General features: G+C 44.6%; 1 protein-coding gene across 1 annotated transcript; it reads right to left on the bottom strand.

Moving 5' to 3' along the window:
• On the bottom strand, positions 1 to 14676 carry LOC119660532 (zinc finger protein 90-like). Its single transcript, XM_038069160.1, has 7 exons — positions 14298 to 14676; positions 5238 to 5558; positions 5113 to 5166; positions 918 to 1201; positions 719 to 853; positions 480 to 590; positions 1 to 412 (listed from the first exon to the last, which is right to left on the bottom strand). Exons 1-7 carry the CDS (start codon positions 14427 to 14429, stop codon positions 97 to 99), a joined length of 1353 nt encoding a protein of 450 aa, XP_037925088.1. The 5' UTR covers positions 14430 to 14676; the 3' UTR covers positions 1 to 96.
• Positions 14677 to 21953: the final 7277 nt, after the last annotated feature.

Here is a 21953-nt window from a genome sequence, read left to right as displayed (position 1 = left end):
TTGAACAATAACAGCAATAATATTTATTGGAATCCAATCACAATAGCTTCAGAACATCGATCACATATGCACAGGAATAACTTAAAAAAGCCAATTTTATGTGTGAATATTTATAGAATCGATGGCGTGTCGATGCTCTTCTTCTGAAATCAAAACTTTTACATCTTCCTCGTCAACGAATTCTTCAATTTTTTGTTGATCATTCAACGCGGCCAACACTTCCCCATAGACTTTGTCATCCGGCGCCGTTTCATAGATGATTTGTGTTTCCGTTGGTTCGAGGATTTCCTTTGTCGTAGTGGTAGCTGTGGCTTGCAGGAAGTTGGCGTGTTTATTTGAGTTTTTCATGTGAGTATTCAAGTGGGCTTTGAGATGATGAGATTTTGTGAATCGTTTTCCGCACATAGAACAACTGAAATGAAACAGTGAATTTTAAGGATTATTTTAGGCCTGGCTTGGAGGGAAGATATGCAGCTTACGCGAATCGTTTCTCTCCTGTGTGAGTTAGAATATGACTTGAAAGTACGTGAGAGTATGCAAAGGATTTTCCACAGGTTTCGCAGGTGTATGGTCGCTCGCCGGTGTGGGTTCTGAAATGTGAAAATGTGATTGTTAATCTTCCAATAAGCAATTTTACTGTGGCTAGGTAGGTGCAACGAGAATTTTCTCTAAAGTTAAATTTAAAACATGCGATGACCATCGTCATCTCACTTCTTACCGTTCATGTTTAATTCGACTTCCAAAATCTGAGAACTTTCGACCACAAAATCGACAAGCGTACGGTTTCTGACCAGTGTGTGTTCGCATATGACGCCGAAGTTCAAAATTGATAACAAACGCTCGTCCACAAATCCTGCAAAAACAAAAATCCATTAAAGTTTTCAAACGCAACAGTTATCAATTGAATAAAATCGTACTCGCAGGAAAATGGTTTCTCATTTCGATGCCGCCTCATGTGGCTTTCCAACGCATGTTTATATTTGTAGGTGTTTCCACAGATCTCACAGATTTTCAAGGGCTTTTGCTCCTCTACATTTTTACGGTAACGAATGATGGTTGTGCCGTCTGGTTTGGTGGTTATCGCTTGTGCGTGAACCACTTTCAATTTATTCTTGTTGGCTGCAGCTTTCGATCTGGCTTTGTTTGTTTTCACTGGTCTCATAGTGCAAATATTTTTGTCGTCCATTTCATAGTTCTCAATCTGTTTTGGAGAGAAATTATTGTTTAAAAAATGTAAGTAAACAGCAAGCAAATAATTAAGAACTGGGTTTATAGAAAGAAGAACATTAGGAGAAAGAATAGTAATAAGGGCGCGGTGAGAACTGCGAGACCCAAGACTGTTGCGGCTGATCGGCTGCTGCGATGTGGTTAATCTGTTGGTCGCGGTGGCTCGGAATGCTGAAGCACGTAGCTATCCGAGCACGGCATAGTAGTCGGGATATTAAAGTCACTCCCTCCCCACTGATCGGTTAGAAAAGGGTATACACAACTGACTCTTTTGTGTTCAACGTGGGACTCGGGACATTGCCTCAGCGACGGGGACTGTGTAGGCTGTGCAGGAATAGCAGGTGTCTTCCGGCTCGAAAGTGAAGGCGGTAGCTCCGACTGCGTAGTAGCTAGTCGCGGTGGTTCCGACTGCGAAATAGCTAGTCACGGCAACCACTATCGAACTGGGGGTTGAAGAGTTTTAGCCGTTGACCTTCGGGCACACATTGAACTTGAGGCTGGCTGATTTGGTCTACCCAGGGTCGAAGTTGAAGTTGGCGAATGAGTACCGGCTGCGATTGATGTTGCAGGCGGAGGTTCGTGGTGATGCACCGAAAACATTTTTGCTCCTGAGACTTAAAGGTCGGCAGGGCGAGTGGTCACGGTGCTTTTAGCGAGCATTTAAGTGTGGACTTGAGAGTTCAATGCATGCGTTCTACCATACAATTCGGCTCGAGATGGTGTATGAATGCCGGTGACATCAACAAAACGCAAGACCTGAGAAAAGGTTAGCTTTGAACAGCGGACTAGATCCTAGGTAATGGTCGTTGTCGTTCCAAACTGCGCTTCGCTAATACCCTCGTTGTCTGGTAGTGTAGGAATCTCCACGGTTTTAACTTGCGAGCGCGTCTGCAACGAGACTATCTGCACTTGGTGTGAACGTAAATTTCACGTTAAACTAGAGAATATAATCCAATTATTTCCACTGACGTGGGGATATTTTCTCAGTGCTTTGCTCGGCAGGGAAACTCAGCGGGCAGTGGTTCGTGAAAAGGATAAATTACCTGCCTTTCAAGATAAGTTGGAAGTGCTTAAATACGGCGAGGAAAAAGTTCGCGATCGCACATCAAGTCCCTTTATTCCGTCGGCGACAGCTTTCTTGAAAAGAATCGCAATGGAGCCCAACTTCCTTTGACACGGCTAGAAATGTCTGCCCGAAGAGCGAGGGGCCTGACGGGGAGAAGAAGGCCATAGTTATAGCATTAATGATGGTATCCTTGCAGCGTTGGAAGGCGTCGATAGAGTCTGTCCTTGCGAGAGCCGCGTGCTTTGTGGAGAACAATTAATGAAAGTGCTGACGATGTTTGTCTTGCCTGCACGAGAACGCGAGGATATCATCGTCGTAGCATTTTACGAATGGGAATGCTAAAGGCGTCTTTACGACGGTTTCCCCGACGTCCTCCGACGCGACCGGGATTTGGTATAGAGCGCGTTCGTCTCGGATGCTGAATATTTGGCCGTTCCTAACAGAAGCGTAAGCTGCGGAAAGACTGATGTGATCATCCACGTCAGGCAGTTCCGACGTCTTCAGTTTTGCAACGACGGTAGTCTTGCAGGTACACGGCTGCCTACAACGCTGAGCTCTGGCACCGAACCTGGAGTGGTATCAGCAGGAACCGGTAACGACTACGATTCTGTCGTACGAGAGAAATCAAACGCCCACATTGTTGGTCGTGCTGTTGTATTTCGCTAGGGCGCCTCGGGGAAGACCTTTTCGATGTAATAGCGGGCTGCGGGATTGTCTCCCGCAGTGAGCTTGCACGTAATGGCAGGGTAGCTGGTCATGCAGGAATTTGCGATGCCACCATTACCGTTGGTTCCACCTCGTGCAGGTCGTTTGCAATCCTGCCCAAATGCTCAATGGATTGTGATTTGAGAATCTTTAGAAGTGGCTGCGTGGACGGCGGCAACAAACAGACATTTGACTTTTATATCGCGCTCGTAGAGGCGAGGCAATTCGCGCAAAAGTTGGGATGGCTTGTTCTCGCCCAGCACCTTCCGTAGCTGGGCTTCATGCAAACCTGTGAAGTGCGCGAACAAAGCTATTTTCAAAGCCTGAACCTGCTGGCTTCCGGTGGGCAGCGGATAATATCGGACACGTGAAAAATGGCGTTAGCAACAAGGGCACCACCCTGGCCGTCGGGGTCACCACTTTGGTAAAATGATAGCCTCTGAATATCCAGCGGTAAGCGATATTCCACCAGTCAGTATCAAAAATTGGTATATTCCCAGCATGGGATATTATAGATTGAGAAGGAATTCATTCAGTACGAACGATTATTCGCATTAGCCGACGAGGTGAATATCGATAGCCTTAATTCGACTTTGACCGAACATTATCTGAGTCATGACATGGAGAAAGGAGCAAGAGAGAGGGTTGCCGGCTGATAAATGAACTTGGCAGATTTTAAGTTTCGTATGGGTATGATATGTTAAATGATGAAGAAAAAAATTCGCTAAACGGAAAATGCGTGGTTGAACACGGATTAAGGACGAAACGACGGGATATTCCAATAAACTCCTTGTTCAGTAGCGGGGTTGGCTCGTTTCAATTTTTCTACTTTCTTTTTCTCGGTCATAGACCTGACTCACCGCCATTTATCGTATCAAACCAGTGTTGTTTTCGTGGGCTTTCTGGGTGTCTCGCATCGACTTCGATCCCCAGGCTAGTCTTAATATGTGAACTCTCGTCGGCGCAGTCCCCCTTTGGTTGAGAGCATAGATCCGAGAGTGATAGTCCATATTTCGTTAAAGTCGCCGTTCAAAAATTTCGCTTGTTCATTTACAGTATCAGACCGTAGTGCATAAGGCGATCATTCCATTTTTGAACAAGTTTCTCGAAATCAGCTCTATTATGTGACGTAAGGAAAGCATCATCTCCATAGAGCAGTATGTAGGGCGCTGTACGTGGAGTATGTGTGATTGCTGATAAAAAGAAAAAAGTGAGTTGACGGGAGACGCTTTTTTGAACACTCAGAGAGATATAGCCTTTGATATCTTGCCTCATTCGTTTGATTGCCTCCTCGATTTTTTTTTGTGGCGCGGAATTTATGATAATTTCCAACTGGTTTTTGGAATGTTCGTATGTTACTCAACCGTATCGGGGACCAGAAAATTGTTCAGTTTGTATTCCTGGATTCGGTCAGAGAGTTCAAGGACTGCAAGCTGGACATTTTCGGGTTAAGGAAGGTTGCTAAAAAGGGTCATGGACGAAGGTGTGAATGCTGAACCGGAATAATGGTTACGGTAACCGCAAGGGCGCCCACCCTCTTTACTTGGGAACTGGTTCCGGACAGGATACTGGCTACAAAATTCCGATCCAAAATTAGGAAAATTTCAATACAGGTGGTATTGCGGTTGTGACGGGTGATCTGAATACCAAGCCAGGCTTCGACAACGACGTGCTTGGATATGTGTTAGGGAATTACAATTTTGGTGACTGCAACAATAATGCCGAGAGGTTTGTTTCAGTAGCTTCCAGCGCCTTGCTATTGGGGTTACTTCCTTCGAACATTGAGTCTGCCATAAGGTCATTTGGTTTTCAATTGGCCGGCAACGAACTAACAATCAAGTTGACTATATTGCAATCAGCAATAGATTTAGAAGCTGTCTTGTGTCATCACAGAGTTCGTGTTATTTATCATAATATGGAGACTATTCTATTTAGTTAAGGGCAATGAAGAAGGATTTACATTGTTCATCCAAAAGCTGATGTAAGGATTTTGTAAGGAATCACGGAACACATACATCGGGCTTATAAGTAGAAAGTTGCGGGTTACAGTATGTTTCAAAAAGTTTGTCACTCAATGAACCAACAGAATAGATAATTAATAAAATTGCACTTACTATCAATTTTTCAATAGCATCCTCTCTGTCGTCCTTCATTTCCTCGATATATTCCTGTAAAATAAGATTAAAAATTAATGAATTCGTTAAATCTTCGCATCTTCAGAAAAGGGTGTAATACTCACTTCTTGTTCATTGCATTCACCATCTAAGAAACCATTTTCCACGATGATGTTATCGATGTGTTGATCCTCTCCATCACTAGACGGCTCTAATTTGACTGGCAGTGGTCGTATTCGTTTCACATTTAGTCCTTGTGGTGGCTTGTATTTGTAAACTTCTCCATTTTCCGACGACATTATTAAATCAGTCACAACGTTACCATCGATGAATGACTGGAGAATTGCATCGGCACTTTCACAATTTGTGCGAAATCTGTAGGCAATTTCTAAATCGTTGTAGCATTTGTTGCATATTTGTTCTGGGAGATTCATACCGCGCTTTATCTGTAATTAGTCAGTATCAGAATTATTGAAAAGGGAAGACAATTTAAGAGTATAAAAGTAACTACTGAAGTACTTAAGGGATATTTGCTTATAACTGTGCGATCGAATTGTTAAGATTTACAACAGCTTTCCAATAAACAAGTCTCCAGTTTCGTGTTTGTAAATTCTGTTCTGACTCGAAATCATGTTCAGAAAACGAATATTGTTTCAACGAAATTAAAAATGTTTTTATATTCGTGTTTCGAGAGCCAGTTGCCAGAGTCATTCTATTATATTTAGTGGGAGCGAAGTCCGTTGTTTTGAGGGTTGCACGCCATATTCCCTCTCGTTTTTACTATCCTTAATGTAAAGAAATAGAGATTTTTTCTTGTCTCCATTATCATGAATGGACTCACCAGGGTAAGCCCTCTCAATTTCGGACTCTGGGCTGGAATTCTAGTTTCAGCGATAGATTTTTGCATCAGTAACACAGTATTAAATGTCTTGAGAGAAGCACTGAAGTAGGGTTCCATTAAGAATGAAATAGAGAATAACAATATCAAGAAAGAAAGAGTAATCATTCGTCGTCCTTCTTATTGATATAGCAAATCGAATTGCTTCGTTTTTTTGTCCGGATGAAAGACTATCTCTAGAATTACTCGCAGGTAAGTTACTGCAGGTAATCAACGCAGAACGCTTGCTCTCGTCAGTGGGTTATGTACCGATGACCACCAGGATATTTGGAAGACACTAAGCGACACTATGATAGTCCCAAATAGCTGACCGAAATTCATGCCGCAAAGTTGTTCAACATGAAAGATGCTGTCAACGTATTGTCTACGAGTCACTCCACGCTTAACGAGTAATGTACCCCTTGGTCGACCAATGAAATGCTTTGGCCGCCCCAATTGTAGTTGCCAAGTTGTCAAGTTCAACGCGCTTGGGGAATGGCAGGTTTCCCTCTGAGATCCCTAAGCTACAAAATTTGCTCAAGTTGCTTCGAATAGAGTAAAACTCTTTAGATCACTCAGAGTAGTAAGAACATGGTCTCAGACCGGCGGTAAATTCATTGGTCCTCCAGGGCAGCGTTAAGTGTGTTCCAACATAACCACAACGAACCCTTCCTCGTGCTAATTTTATTAAGGACCGCCTTGTTTGTTGCCAAAGCTTAGCAGCCATACCTATGAGCCAGAGATTAGAGGTACTCGCGGGTTCATACCTTTGTTACAACTGCCTTTGCCGACCTTTCAAAGAGTTGTCCCAAGAAATAGCTTTTTAGCCAAACAAGGTATCGGCTAAAAAGCTCCCGGCTCGGCTAAAAGGCTCCCTTTTCTGCCTGCTAGGTCATGGTCCACACAGTGTGGTACCTATAGGAAATTTTGTGTCGCTACCGAAAGAAACTCATCGCGTAACAAATGGCATCGCCCCCTGCAGCGCTCGCCATAAACTCATGCCTATTGAGATCGCCGAGGGTCGCAGTTCTTAGGGCTCATGCGACGCTTGGGAAAATGAAGTCGGCGAAGGAAAACGTGGTAAGGGCTGGCATTCATTAATAGTGACATTATTCTTTTAATTAACCCAATAAGGTTCTGTTCTAACTACGCCGTATTACTTATATTGGGTTCGGGAAAAAGAAATGTCGTATTTGTGATCGAAATTTGACGCTTTATTTAACATACTTAGGATTATCCGATTTAAGTCGAATATACGCCGTTTTGTTCGCAAACTTGTTGTCATTTTCAGACAGCCAGTTTTCGCAAGCCTGTTTTGAGGCCAACTTAGTAGCACCAAGAACGTTTTGCATGGACTGGAAGAGATGGTAATCACTTGGTGCCAGGTCCGGACTATACGGGGGGTGCGATAGGACATCCCATCCGAGCTCCGGTAGCTTCTGGCGGGTTATCAAAGATGTGTGAGGCCGAGCGTTATCCTGGTGGTACACAATACCATTCCTATTGACGAATTCTGAATATTCACTTCTGGTCAATCGCCTGCTTCAAACGGTCGGGTTGTTCACTGTAGAGGACCGAATTGAGGGTTTGGCCATAGTTGAGCAGCTCATAGTGGATAGTTCCCTTCCAATCCCACCAAACACACAGCAAAACCTTCCTGGCCATGAGTCCGGGCTTGGAGATCGTTTGGGCCGGCTCGCCGCGTTTCGATCACGATCTTTTTCGCTTGAGGTTGTCGTACGTGTTCCACTTTCATCACCAGTCACCATTCGCTTCAAAAATGGGTCGAATTCGTTCCGTTTCAGCAGTGCATCGCATGTGTTGATTCGGTCCAAGAGATTTTTTTTGCGTCAACTCGTGTGGCACCCAAACATCCAGCTTTTTTTGGAATCCAATCTTTTGCAAATGGTTCCAAACGGTTTTACTGTCTATACCCAGTTCCTGGCCAATCGGGCGAATGCTCACATGCCGGTCTACTTGGATGATTTCGACGATTTTATCGGTTTCTACGATGATTGGCCTACCACTACGGAGTGTATCTTCGACATCCACTACACCAGAACGAAATCGATCGCTGTGCTGTGCGAATCGTTACAGTATCGGGCCCATAAACTTCACAATTTTTTTCGGCCGCCATCGTTGCATTTTTACCTCTCAGGTAGTAAAAACGTAAAATATGACAAATTTCTTGCCTGGTGGACTCCATCTTTGACGCGCTCCCGTGCCTAAAAACGGGACAAATTGTGCCAACTGGTCCTCCAGGTTATGGCTTGGGTAGGATTGACAACCCTATACGGCAAACTACCTGTTACGAAGCCACAAAAGGAGCCTCGGACTGGATTGACTACACAACGACGAACCCGGCAACGACAACGGAATAACCATTTGCGCATTCTCATGGAACATGCGCTCCTTGCACAGAGATAGAGTTGCCAAGCAGCTAGCCGATACAATGTCCCAATATAGGGCTGATGTAACAGCGTTCGACAGGGACCGGTTTCCTGGAGAAGAGTCGGAGTGTTCGGAGTATGTTTCTTAGTCAGTGAAAAAATTAAACCCGCTGTTACCGGCTTTGAAAACATAAGCGAAAGGCTATGCACTCTGCGCTTGCGAGGCAAATTTAGAAATATAAGCCTGATTAACGTTCACGCCCCTACAGAGGACACTGCAGAGTCGGAGAAGGATACCTTCTACGCGGCAGCAGAATTAACCATCGAAGCCTGTTCCAGGTATGATATCAAAATCATACTTGGGGATTTTAACAGCCAAGTAGGGACGCAGCCCGTATTCAGGCGATATGTTGGCTTCCATAGCTTATATAAAAATGCAAATGATAACGGACTGCAGATTATTCAATTAGTAGTGTCACACGAAATTATGTTAGAAGTACTTGGTTTGCGCTGAAAGCAGTCCACAAACAAACTTGAGTCTCTCCAGACGGGACCACTTTCAACCAAATTGACCAGGTGTTGATAGAACGCCGCCACCTCTCAGCCTTGATAAATGTCACAACATATAGGGGTGCCAATATAGACTCGGATCACTATCTCGTTGGCATGGTGAATCGAGCTCGAATAACAACACCACCTAGAATCCCCTTTGACAATCACGTGAGAGTTAACACTGGAGCCATCCACAACACAGCCCTCCGTAACATCTATCTATTCAACAGAGATCCTGAAGATGGAGCATCAATAAATCATCTTCACAATCACCTGAAGAACGTTATCATAAATACGACCAGAAACTTACATGGCCCCAGCTGCAAAAGGAGTTACAACAGCTGGTTCGACGATGAATGTAAGCTAGCAACGGAACGGAAGAATGCTGCATACCGAGTAATTTTGCAATCTCAAAGGACACACGCGCGGAGACTTATCACGAACTCCGGCGAGCGGAAAAAGGAAACTTGGAGGAACAAATTTGTGAACCCGAAAAGTAGAGGGAGCAACCACACCAGGCGCGCAAGTTTTACCAACAAGTCAGCAGGATGAAGCTTTATACACCTCGATGCTCATCCTGTCGAGACAAAGAGGAAAATCTGATTTCCGAAAGAATGGACATATTGGACCGATGGGTTGAGTACTTTGATGAACTGCTCAACTACCAAAATATCGGTGAGTTGGAGGTCCCGCCAACTGAAGACGACGGGCAAATACTGCCACCATCAAATATAGAAGAGTTAAAAATGGAGGCGATCAACTACACCAAGCGGTTGATCAACTGATGTTCAAGGTATGGGATAGCGAATGAATGCCTGACGGCTGGCAACGAGGCATTATCTGTTCCATACATAAAAAAGGAGGTATCACGTAGTGCAGCAATTATAGAGGTATCACGTTGCTGAGTACCGTCCATAAGATATTCTCCGCTATCTTGGTTGGTACATAAAAGGTCGGAACATCATTGGTCCATACCAAAGACCAACCACACCGAATATGGCCATCAGTTGCACCATCTTTTCGTTGATTTTAAAGTTGCCTATGATAGCACAGCCAGGCTAAAACTGTACACGGCTATGAAAGAATTCGATATCCCGAAGAAATTGATAAGACTGACTAGGCTGACTCTGACCAATATGCCAGACCAGATAAAAGCAGCGGGATTCCTCTCGAGACCATTCAACAACAACAACGATCTAAGACAAGGGGATGCTCTCTCATGCGTCCCCTTTAATCTGGCGCTGGAAAAAGTGATCCGAGATGCAAATGTTAACGCAAGAGGCACAATCCTCTTGAAATCTACCAGATTACAGGCCTACGCTGACGATATTGACATTATGTGAAGAACTACTCGAGATGTATTATAGAATCTACCTTCATCCAGATCGACCAGGTGGCACGAGATCTCGAGTTGCACATTAATGGAGACAAGACGAAATATATGGCGCAAAACCGAGATGTCTGGAGTTCCTTATTAAGGCAGGCCTAGACCGGATACCGGTTGTTGCGCCGTTGATGATGATGATGAGCTGCATAGGACAGAACATTCGTATGTTGGGTTAACGGGACCTGGGCATGGACTTCGGACACTGGAGGGTGAAGTTCATGAATGCCAGGAAAGACAAATCTACAAACGTGGAGGTTTTCAACTTTGTATTCGAATTGAACCAAAAGTTTCTGAACGTGCTCAGAGACAGCTAAGAACAATGACGGCCTTCGACTCACACAAAATAGAGCAAATTGCAGCATCTTCGGTGTGCTATCCCACTTCGGTTGCTTGCGGAAGATAGTGCATGCAGTGGCGGAATCCCCGTATTATTCTTGTTGAAAGGTTTGGAGAGACAGGTTGAGTGTCACATTCGTGGGAAGGCACTAAGGTCGCATCCCCTAAGTGAAAACCAAAATGCTTACCCGCGTGGAAAGTCCTGTGAGTCTGTTCTTCATTTTTTAGTTTCAAACATCGAGAATGCAACTCTGAAGGGAGAGTACTCGATGGGGGTGTTTGGGCGTGGGCGACTGTGCGTCTTTCGAAACATTTTGTAATGCCGGCAGAGAACATGTTGTTGATGATACTTTAATTAAGTGGATCTATGCTATGTTAAAGCATAGATTGCTGTTTGCTGACGTGGGTGTCAATCACTAACATCAGAAGCAACGAAAGGCTGCCCCCATAGAGGTGTGCTTTCGTCACTTCTGTGGAGTATGCTGATCGACTCACTACTATGCGAACTGCAAAATTTGCCAATACGCTCAAACTTATGCTAATGACGTGGCTGTGCTTACTGCTGATCGGGATCTTGGAACGGTGTGTAGGAATATACAATGTGCCGTTAATAAACAGTTGATGCCTCAGACAAGGACTTTCAGTTAATCCAAATAAAACCACAATGTTTTCATTTATAAAAAGGAGAATACTGGATGAAATTCGACTCCCAGGGACAAAGGGAACAACACTTCGACTCCCCGAAGAAGTGAAATATCTAGGAGTCACTCTAGATAAAAAGCTGCTTTTTAACAAATATGTAGAGGTAAAGTTGAAACGAGTCTGCAGACGGAACTTTGCCTCGACGTGGGGACTCATGTATTCAAAGCAGTGCAATGAGAGCAACTCATAGAACAATTCGCTTAGATCCGAATGTGGGAGACACAGAGCATTGGAAGGTACTGGCAGAACTGAATCCAGTTCTTACAATGCCTTCTGATTCTCGGGTCTCCATACATTAGTTTGGTAGAAGATATGAAGTTACCCTGAAACCTGGAGAGAACTGGGAAGTCAGAATGGGTGGCCGGATGCACAGAAGTTTTCACACCGATGGTTTTGGAGCAGGAGTTTACTTCTCGAATTAAAATCGAGAAGTGGGCCTTTCTCTTGGGACAATATACAATGGTTTTTCAAGCTGAAGTATATGCGATGTTAAGGGAGGCAAACTGGTAGGCGCATGGTAATCTGCAGTGACAGCCAGGCTGCATTGCGGGCGTTAAGTAGTCCTTTGATCATGTTGAAAATCGTTTAGGAATCTAGAAACCGTTTGAACTCTACCTCTAGATTCAATACGGTGGAGCTACTCTGGGTACCTGGTCACTGCAGTATAGAGGGAAGTGGGAAAAGCAAAAGGGGGTCCAATTTTCCCCATACCGGGACCGAAACCAGCAATTGGAGTATCAGTAGCGTTGGCTAAGGCTGTTTTTATAAACTGGTAATAAGTTTCCCATAATGGCAGGTGGCAAAGTCTGAATGCTGTTGGACACACCAAACCAGCCTATCAGAAACCAACATGCATATTGCAAAGTGTATTCTGTGTAAAAGCAAAACTTGCAGGATTGTAGGTATTCTGATAGGCCATAATTCAATTATTCAAGATGATACGTGTCCCTTCCGTCATGAAGAAGTGAAATCCATGGAGTATTTTTTATGTGAATACCTCGCCTATGGACGCATCACACATCAGATCTTTGGTGCCGATGCTCTCCAGTTGCGACGGGTAGCATCACATCCACTAACGAAAATCCTGCGGTACGTTAACGAATCCGGAATATTCCGTTAGACGGAGGAGGCGAGTACAATGGGCCAACACGGCCTGAGTGCTCAGAAGCTGTAGCTTCTCCTCCACCACTAACAAACACACACACAGAACTGCTCATGATTTAATGAGGCAGATGATGCAGAAAGAAGAGTTAACTTGTTGCTGTTCAGCGAACATTACGGAGAAGGGGGTTCACTATTTAGCATGCAAATATATCTGACACTGTTGCCGTGTGGGCCATAGAAACGAACTACACAGGATATCGAATACTTCTGTTGCGTTAATGACAAGAGCGGTACTTGCGAGCGCAGTATTATGACCTAGCAGATAACTTCGTTGTCCGTACCTCGTATCGAATGAATCTACATCCGCTTTTCGGAATAGGTGTGGCATAATGGAGGACGAGCTTCGAAACATGGAAGGGAGTTAATTCAGTGTTGAACACAGAAGCCCCGTTTAGTTTTGCTTTTCAAGGAAAAACGAGTGTACTTCATAATCCAAGTGGCTGTACTTTGCGCCAGAACATTATTGAAAAGTAGCAAGAAAAAATCCGGAGCTACAGTCCTTTGGTGGGCAATATAGGCCAGGCATAGAAACTAGAGAAGACCTAGTGACGGGATTAGGTAGGTAAGTAGGTATCAGTGACCACTCCGAGGAGCCCAATTAGCGCTTTGGTGCGCCGTTTTGATGCCAAACTCCTAAGACCGTGACTGTTGTTATGGGAGCAGGGAGGTAGAGTCAAACCGGATTGGATCTTCAGAGCCAGCCCGTAGCATTCACGAAGGAAAGCAGTTCTCCCACCCTGCAGCTAGAAATCTCTCTGAGGTCCCCAAAGAATGGTTTACCCAGTGTCCGCAGCTTGCCTCTAGCCAGAGCTGGGCAATCGCAGAGAAAGGCATGAGGGTTTCCCTTCCTTTTTCGCAGCTTCGGCAATGCGAATTGTAGGGTATGCCAAGCCTGGCGGCATGGTCCCCTATGGGCCAGTGCCCCGTGCAGACCGCCGTAATTTTGAATGCATTTTCACGCGTCTGGTACAGCAGCTCTCGTGATCGGGCTATGTTATAAGCGGGCCAAATGCTCCTTGAGTTGGCACAGCTCGGAAGCCTTCGCCATCTGAGACCCGCGGCTGCTAGGTAGTGCGAGTAGACTCGGCCCCCGACAGCCACCAGCGGAACAGCGACGATATTAGTTCTAAAAGATTTACTTGAAGTGTTGGAGATGCTCAAAATAAGAGCCAGACATCAATCATTGTGATATAAAAACCGTCATTTTCGCGTTTAGTCTCTGTAGTTTTGAGTCTTCAGTCCAACCTCAGGTTGATAGCCCCTTGGTGTGGTTAGACCTCTCCTAAGTCGGTAAAATACAGTTTATCGGGACACGTATTACACATCCATTCCATTTTTGTCCACTTTAATTTCATTTGAAAATGCATTGTAAGCCGCCCTGAATGGTTGCTGAATTGGTGAATTAGAATTGAATCTCTTGGCAGTTTGCCTGAATCCTTCAACCCTGTCGCGTCGTCTTGTGGACGAGGAGCTACTTTGTGAGTTAAGTCACCCCAAATTACTTGAATTGGGGAAATGAGAAAGCCAAGTGACTGCGTCTAGGATGTCAAACTCCTCATTGCATTTATTTAGTTGCGTTGAGAGCAAAGGAACAGGTATTTTCCTAATTTTCATCCAAATCTCCCACGGTAAACAAAATATTGGCGCAAGTTAGATTTGACATTGCCAAGTGTTACCAGTGAAAGACCCATTTCAACATAACACGGACTTTCCTCTGACAGATGTCCAACAGCCGCAACCTTCCCTGAAAAATGAAATTTCGTGACTTTGCACTTACCGTGATATTGGCGCATTTAATAATCTTATCACAGACCAACATGTCCTTGTCGTCCCGGTCGTACAGCGATCTCATGTCGCCCTCCTGCAGGCAGACACGGCAAATCACATTCCACTCCATATTAAAATCCATCGTTCCAAGGAAACTCCTCTCGCTGGGGATGTCACACGAGCTTGAAAATGTTGAATGCCTGCGAAATCACGAAACTTTGAAGATAATCACGCTCGCCCGGCCGTTTTCCCGTTCAATGTTTTCAAAACACTTTTTGACTTATATTTGGGGTTGCTGCTTCTTGTTTTTGCCGATATTCTGCAATTATTACAAGATGAACTCGATTTCTCGGTGTGGCTTGCCAGCGAACTGCTATGAAACTTCAATATGGCTGCCCTTGCCATATGCGGTGATGAGGTATTTTCGCTCAGTTGGGTGATGATTCGCTGAGTTGCGCGTATTCGCGCTGATGTGGCAATGCCGAGGAAGTGACGATGCATTTTGGCTGGTTGAGGTTTAACGGTGGTTTCAATTTCGTCTGTGCTGTCTCCGGCGTATGCGACTGAAAGTGAGTGTGGAATTTTTTAGAGGCGCTTTGACGATATGCAAATGATTACAGGTGAGTTGAAATCTTTCAATCTTTCCGTTTTTGTACATTATAACACTTATTTAACAATTAGTGTTGCCTTTTTGCTACCAGAGACAAGAAATTTAGGATCTTTTCAGGTTCAACCAAAATGTCCGCTCAACCATTTTTTGTTCATAAATATGGAATTCATAATTTAACCCATACTCAACCTGACAGAGCACTTAGTTGTTAATTTGACCGAAAGATAACACCGTAGAGCTAAAATTATTATTAGTTCATTTGGCGAATGCCGCTTGCAGCCAAAATGTCGAATCATTGTTCATTTATTTTATCCTCATTACGACGAGGCGGGGGCGGATAAACACTCGATATTTATTGGCGCTGGGAAGGTGGATAGAGAACGGCGCGGGTCGTATTGTTCGGGTAGAAAGATATTTTGGCGTATTCCAACTTCTCTGCAAAAAAAGGCATGATAATCGCCTCTTATAGCGAATTGGTTCGAACCGGGGAAGCTTTCCGCACTGACCTTTCGCAGACATTCGGAACTTACGGCTTAGAGTGTAACTGAAACCTTTTCCAAGAGTCCATTGCGTATCCGGCTGGGATGCTATCAATGATTAGTGAATAATAGGTTTCTGATGGACGGACTTATTAAAGTGGAGAAGTGGATACACCAAGCTGAAGGTATCATTTGCAAAGTTTGGCCTGACAAGGTGAATTACCCGATCCACTGCTCGTTATCATTTTGGTTTTTCCGTGTGTGGGATTCTCATCCACTAAACCATTCCTATTGTGCCCCTCTATTGGTAATAGTAGTGCGCCTTCGACCTCAACATCTCCGGAACTTAGTTCCCTGCCCCACGCTCCTGCCCAACGCTTGGTTTAGGTTTCTCCGCTCCATTGCGAACCTTGCGCAGTGAAACATCACATACTGTTGATCCTCCGGTATTTCACCGCATCTAGAACAATTATGAGAATCATCCAACTCACATTTGAACGTTAGTTATAATAAAGCGGTGTAGATATTGCCTGTAGCAACTACTGTGTTCCGTGAGGAACTGGGCAATGCTATAGTTGGCCTCCCCATCTTTCCGCTCAAGCCACACCCTAATGTTGGGAATGAGCTTGTGCGTCCACTGACCCTTCATAGACTCGTCCCAACTGCGTTGCCAGAGATCATGCGACTTTGACCTTGCCGCATTCCTACGTTCTGTGTGCTCCTCCATACGTCTTGCATGGTACATCACACTCATTTCTTTTGTCAGAATGTTGACAGGGATCATGCCCGCCACCAGTTTGCAAGCGCTTCAATTCATACAGGTGACAAGTAAAGCAGGATGGACCGTACCACTTTGGCTAGAAGCAACCTCCGACAGTGTTTTCATCATCATCAACGGCGCAACAATCGGTATCCGATCTAGGTCTGCTTTAATAAGGAACTCCAGACACTTCGGTTTTGCGCCGAGGTCCACAAATTCGATATCCCTAAAAGTTGGCATCCTGACCTACGCCATCGCTCCACCTCAGGCAGGGTCTTCTCGTCTTCTTTTTCTATCATAGATATTGCTCTTATAGACTTTCCGGGCTGGATCATCCTCATCCATACGGATTAAGTGACCCGCCCACCGTAACCTATTGAGCCGGATTTTATCCACAACCTGACGGTCATGGCATCGCTCATTGATTTCGTCGTTATGTAGGCTACGAAATCGTCTATCCTCATGTAGGGAACCAAAAATTCTTCGGAGGATTCTTCGCTCGAACGCGGCCAAGAGTTCGAAATTTTTCTTGCTAAGAACCCAAGTTTCCGAGGAATACATGAGGACTGGCAAGATCATTGTCTTGTACAGTAAGAGCTTTGACCCTATGGTAAGACGTTTCGAGCGAAACAGTTTCTGTGAGCTGAAATAGGTTCTGTTGGCTGACAACAACCGTGCATGGATTTTATCGTCATAGCTGTTATCGGTTGTGATTTTCGACCCTAGTTAGGAGAAATTATCAACGGTCTCAAAGTTGTAGTCTCCTATCTTTATTCTTCCCGTTTGACCAGTGCGGTTTGATGTTGGTTGGTTGGTTTTCGGGGCTGACCTTGCCACCATTTTGTCTTGCCTTCATTGATGTGCAGCCCAAAATCTTGCGCCGCCTGCTCGATCTGGATGAAGTTTTGTTTGGCAGTTTGTACGTCTCGGGTGGTTCTTCCCATGATGTCGATATCGTCAGCATAGGCCAGTAGTTGGGTGTATTTAAAGAGGATCGTACCTCTTGCATTTACTTCAGCATCACGGATTACTTTCTCCAGGGCCAGGTTAAAGAGGACACATGATAGGGCATTTCCTTGGCGTAGACCGTTGTTGGTGTCGAATGGTCTTGAGAGTGATCCTGCTGTTTTTATCTGGCCTCACACATTGGTTAGGGTCAGCCTAGTCAGTCTTATCAATTTCGTCGGGATACCGAATTCTCTCATGGCCGTGTACAATTTTATCCTGGCTATGCTATCATAGGCGGCTTTAAAGTCGATGAAAAAATGGTGCAACTGATGTTCAAATTCCAACAGTTTTTCCATCGCTCGACGCAGAGAGAAAATCTGATCTGTTGCTGATTTGCCTGTAGTGAAGCCTCTTTGGTATGGGTCAATGATGCTCTGGGCGTATGGAGCTATCCGACCTAGCAAGATAGCAGAGAATATCTTATAGATAGTACCTTGAGCATCAGTTGGTAAACCGCTGGGTGTAGTTGGTCTCCTCTATGTTAACCAATTCGGCTGTAATTGCCTCGGCTCCTAGTGACTTATGATTTTTTAGCCGATGAATTGCACGGACTGTTTCTACTAAACTTGGTGGTGGCAGTATTTGTCCGTCGTCTTCAGTTGGCGGGACCTCCAACCCGCCGATGTTCTGCTTGTTCAGTAGCTCATCGAAGTACTCAACCCATCGCTCTAATATGCCCATTCTGTCGGAAATCAGATTTCCCTCTTTGTCTCGGCAGGATGAGCATCGAGGTGTATAAGGCTTCATCCTGCTGACTTGATGGTAAAACTTCCACGCCTGGTGCGGTTGCCCCTGTACTACTCGATTTTACAGACTTTTTGGCTCTCCCAGTCTACCTTTTTCTGTCTGTGAAGTCGTTTCTCCACTCGACGAAGTTCGTAATAGGCACTGCGTATGCCCGCCTTTTTTGAGAGTGCAGCATTGTCCGGTATGCGGCATTCTTCCGTTGTTAGCTTACATTCATCGTCGAACCATCCATTCCGACTGTTTCGGACTGGGGCAAGTATGTTTGTGGCCGTATCAACGATAAAGCTCTTCAGGTGGTTGTGAAAATCATTTCTTGATGCTTTATCTCCAGGACATCTGTTAGCTGCGGTTATTGTTGCATTCATTTCACGCTTGTATGTGTTACGGAGGGCTTTGTTGTGGATGGCTTCAGTATTTACTCTCATTTGATTGTCAGATAGGATTATAGACGGTGTTGTAATTCGAGCCGGGAGCACTATGCAAACGAGATAGTTATCCGAGTCTATATTGGCTCCCTTATATGTTCTTGTTGAAAGTGGTCCCGTATGGGGATCCCCATGTGTGTTTGTAGACCGCTTTCCGCACAAACCAGGTACTTTCAATAACCAATCCGCAGTCCGTTATCATTAGTGCTTTTATGTAAGCTATAGGTGCCGACGTATCGCCTGAATACGGCTCTCCAAGTAGGATTTTGGGATAGGTTACGAGGGGCTACTCAACTGCCTCGTAGAAGGTATCTTTCTTCTTTTCTGCAGTTTCCTCTGTAGGGGCGTGAACGTTTATGAGGCTTATATTTCGAAATTTGCCTCGTAAACGCAGAATGGATAACCAGGCGTTCACTTATGTTTTCAAAGCCGATAAGAGCAAGTTTCATTTTTTGGCTGACTAGGAAACCTACTCCGAGCACATGGTTTACTTGATGGCCGCTGTAATATACAGTGTAGTGGCTCTTCTCCAGGATACTGGTTCCTGTCCAACGCATCTCTTGCAATGCTGTTATATCAACGCTATATTGGAACACTATCAGTTAGCTATTGAGTAGGATTCGGTCTGCATAGCGAGCGAGAAAATACGCGAATCGTTGTTCCGTTTTCGTTACTGGGTTTGTCGTTATAAAATCCATCCTGCCCTACCAGTTGATACAATTTGTCCCACTGTTTGTTGGACCTATGTATATTGCTGCCGCATTCCGGGCTATCTATTCTGAGATGGTTGAATTGAACGCATTTGTCACGTCCATCCAAACTTTACACGGCACAATATGGAGGATATAGCGTCGCGAGCTAGCTTTAAAATCAAGTCTAATATATTGAAGGTTGAATGAGCTTGACGATAGGCCATCCCTGCATTATTCTATGATTCTTTGCTATGTAGAAAAGTTTATTAAAAATGTATCCTCTCTAACATCTTTCCCACTGTGTTTTCAAGGCAAATCGCGCGGGGCGGGGCATAATAATGGGTCTCCCGGTTTATTTGGTTTCAAAAGAAAAACTAGTTTCTGTTTTGTATTTGAGATGGCAACCAAACCGGGGTTTTATTATTCCTGATTCTCTCCGCAAATCTCCACAAGCTATTTATCAGTTACCGCAGAATGATGAAGATGTCCAACGCTTGTTTATACTTTTTGCACTTTCTTTTATGCGTGGAGAAGGGTAGCGTCACTACATGGAGACAAAAATGCGGCCAGGTTAGCTGTGGTGCCCGTCCATTCATCTTCTTCGTTGCAACCCTGTACGCTGTTCCCCCAAATTTCTTCCAAGCATTTCCGCTTGCTGCTGCGTATATTCTGTTTAAACCTACTTCCGCATTTTGCGTACGCTTCTTGATTCTCGCCGAAGTCTGGTCTTCTTATACGTCTTTCGCAAATTCCTATTGCTTGAAAGCATATCGGCCATAATTCCGCGATTTCTTTGATGGCCGAGGTGGTTGTGGCATTAGTTTCACGATTTCGATGTGGTGCCCCAGATTCGAAAACTACCTATAGTCATGGATGTTTGTGATAGTCTAAATGAAAGGGTTAGTATTATACCCAAAGGCCTGAGAGCTGGTATTACTGGTATTTTTTTAAACAAAAACCGCATCATCGGGATCATGATCTTCCAATGGCATCTTTATCAAAGGACTCCTTTCAAACCTTTTCATGGGCCAATCCTGATTTCCAGCTCCCTATTCGCAGGAACGCACACCGCCGCATGGCGCATTTTTTTGTTAGATTGGTTATTGTTGAGCCTGGGTCTGTCCCTCGGAAATTGGATAAATTTCCGGTGTTTACAAGAACGAAGTCTAGCTCAGCGAGAATTTCGAGCAAAGTAGGGCCTCTGATATTCGTAGTTCGACTACCTCAATCTGCAGCCGTGTTGAAATCACCTGCTATGATTTTTTGATTTTGACTTCTGTCATTTGACGCCAATATATGAATTTCGGTTTCGAATTTTTGATGTATTGTAATCACTACTGCATACCGCTGCTAAGTGGCCAAATTTGAGACATTTGAACTCCGTGCGCCCTCCTGATTGTGGATTTTTGCGAACCGAGTGAAGGGAATTGTTTTTCTAGAGTTTCGCAGATATCCTCCTTTGTCGTAACTTCTCCCCTGGCTCGTACTTGAGTTTCTTCCTCGAAAGATTTCTTCACTTTACAGAATAAATTTTCACTCACCTTGTCAGGAGACTTCTTCAGCGCCAGCATTAAATTTTCTTTTTGGGAACGATTCGATTGACGTTTTTTCAAGGTGTATCAGTTCCGGATCGAATTCGAACTTCCTAACAATATCATCGTAAGTCATATTGCCTTTTTTGGAGATGATGGTCAATTCGAGCCGTGATTCTCTTGTATGTCGCTCTTTTCTTTGCGCCATCCTTGGTCCATGCTTTCGCAGTTCTTTTTTGGGTGTTTGCATCCCTTGTGTTCGTAATTTTATTTATTTGATTGAGCTTTTCCTTTTCCGGGGAGAGACCTTTATAGGTCCTACGAGGGCCAACAAGTATTGTTCATCCTCTCTATTCCTCTCTTCGAGTTTACTCACTTGTGTTATCCGAGTGGCGTTAGCCTTCTTTCATCTTTGATTCTGTTATATAGAACTCTAAATAACTTTATTATTTTCCATTCAATCAGGGCGAAAGATGATTCGTCTGACACTGTTCCACTGCTTGATTTTTTATTTATGCATTTCTATATTGATTAGTTTTCCGAGAGCTCCTCTCCGCCTTTCAGCGATTTTGACATCGGGGGAATTCGTAGGATCGCCGAGTTTTTATTTTGTTATGCACATTCGGAAGCAAGAGGTAGATTTGCTGATAGCGATATGGTCGATCTGATTAGATAGTCGGTTGAAACCCAACTGAGCCTGTGGCAGGCCTTGTACTTGAAAAGTGCGCCATCGATGGCGAGGCGGTAGAAGTTGTAGAAATTGTTGTTACGGTCAACGAGTCTATGCCTCCCCACAACATGTCCGACTAAGGTGTTGTCAGAGCCTATCTCGGCATTCATATCTTGGTCACAATGCCACCTTTAAAAAGTCATGCCTCAAACATGCCTCTTCGCTATATCGAGAGTCCCCGTTGATGCATAGCACTGTACAATTGCGATGTTTCTTAACCTGGACCAGCATCTTGCAGACAAGAAACTGGTACTCAGCTCAAGAGAGAGCACGCCTTGCGGTAGCCGTTAGGAACTTTTGGACACCTGACTCGCGTCTGCTACCAGTTAACTTTCTGGAGAAAAAAAAAACGCAGTGCCTTAGAAGGGAGAGGAGTACGCTCTTGAGTCTCACCATCTTACTTCACCTATGCCCAGAATGTTCAGCCTATATCGTTGGAATTCTCGCTCGAGGTGGTGAAAGTGAGCATTCTGGGGGCTATCGATAGCGTTGTTGAGGAGCGCGCGCATACGCCAGAAACCAATGATTAGCCGTTTTTGCTAGCCAAACCTTGCAGCCGTGAAGTCAGTTGGTATCTCCTGGCGTTGTTGATGCTTCGGTAGCAGTAAAATTTCCTGCGATCGATATCTTTCCAGGATAATGGCGATCGGGATGAAGTTGTAGGCTGTTTTTGCCTGGAGTAA

Source organism: Hermetia illucens, chromosome 6, assembly GCF_905115235.1.
Source record: "Hermetia illucens chromosome 6, iHerIll2.2.curated.20191125, whole genome shotgun sequence".
In the NCBI taxonomy this organism is placed as follows: Eukaryota; Metazoa; Arthropoda; class Insecta; order Diptera; family Stratiomyidae; genus Hermetia; species Hermetia illucens.
Note: the sequence above shows the minus strand (reverse complement) of the source record. Positions and strands in the feature narration are given on the sequence as shown.

Bases quoted from the DNA above. Each gene is read 5' to 3' on its own strand.
- LOC119660532 (XM_038069160.1), bottom strand. From the start codon at position 14,429: ATGGATTTTAATATGGAGTGGAATGTGATTTGCCGTGTCTGCCTGCAG. The intron at 5,167-5,237 runs GTGAGTATTACA...CTTATTTTACAG, and splicing joins GTGAATGCAATGAACAAGAA to GAATATATCGAGGAAATGAA. The intron at 1,202-5,112 runs GTAAGTGCAATT...TCTCCAAAACAG, and splicing joins ATGCTATTGAAAAATTGATA to ATTGAGAACTATGAAATGGA.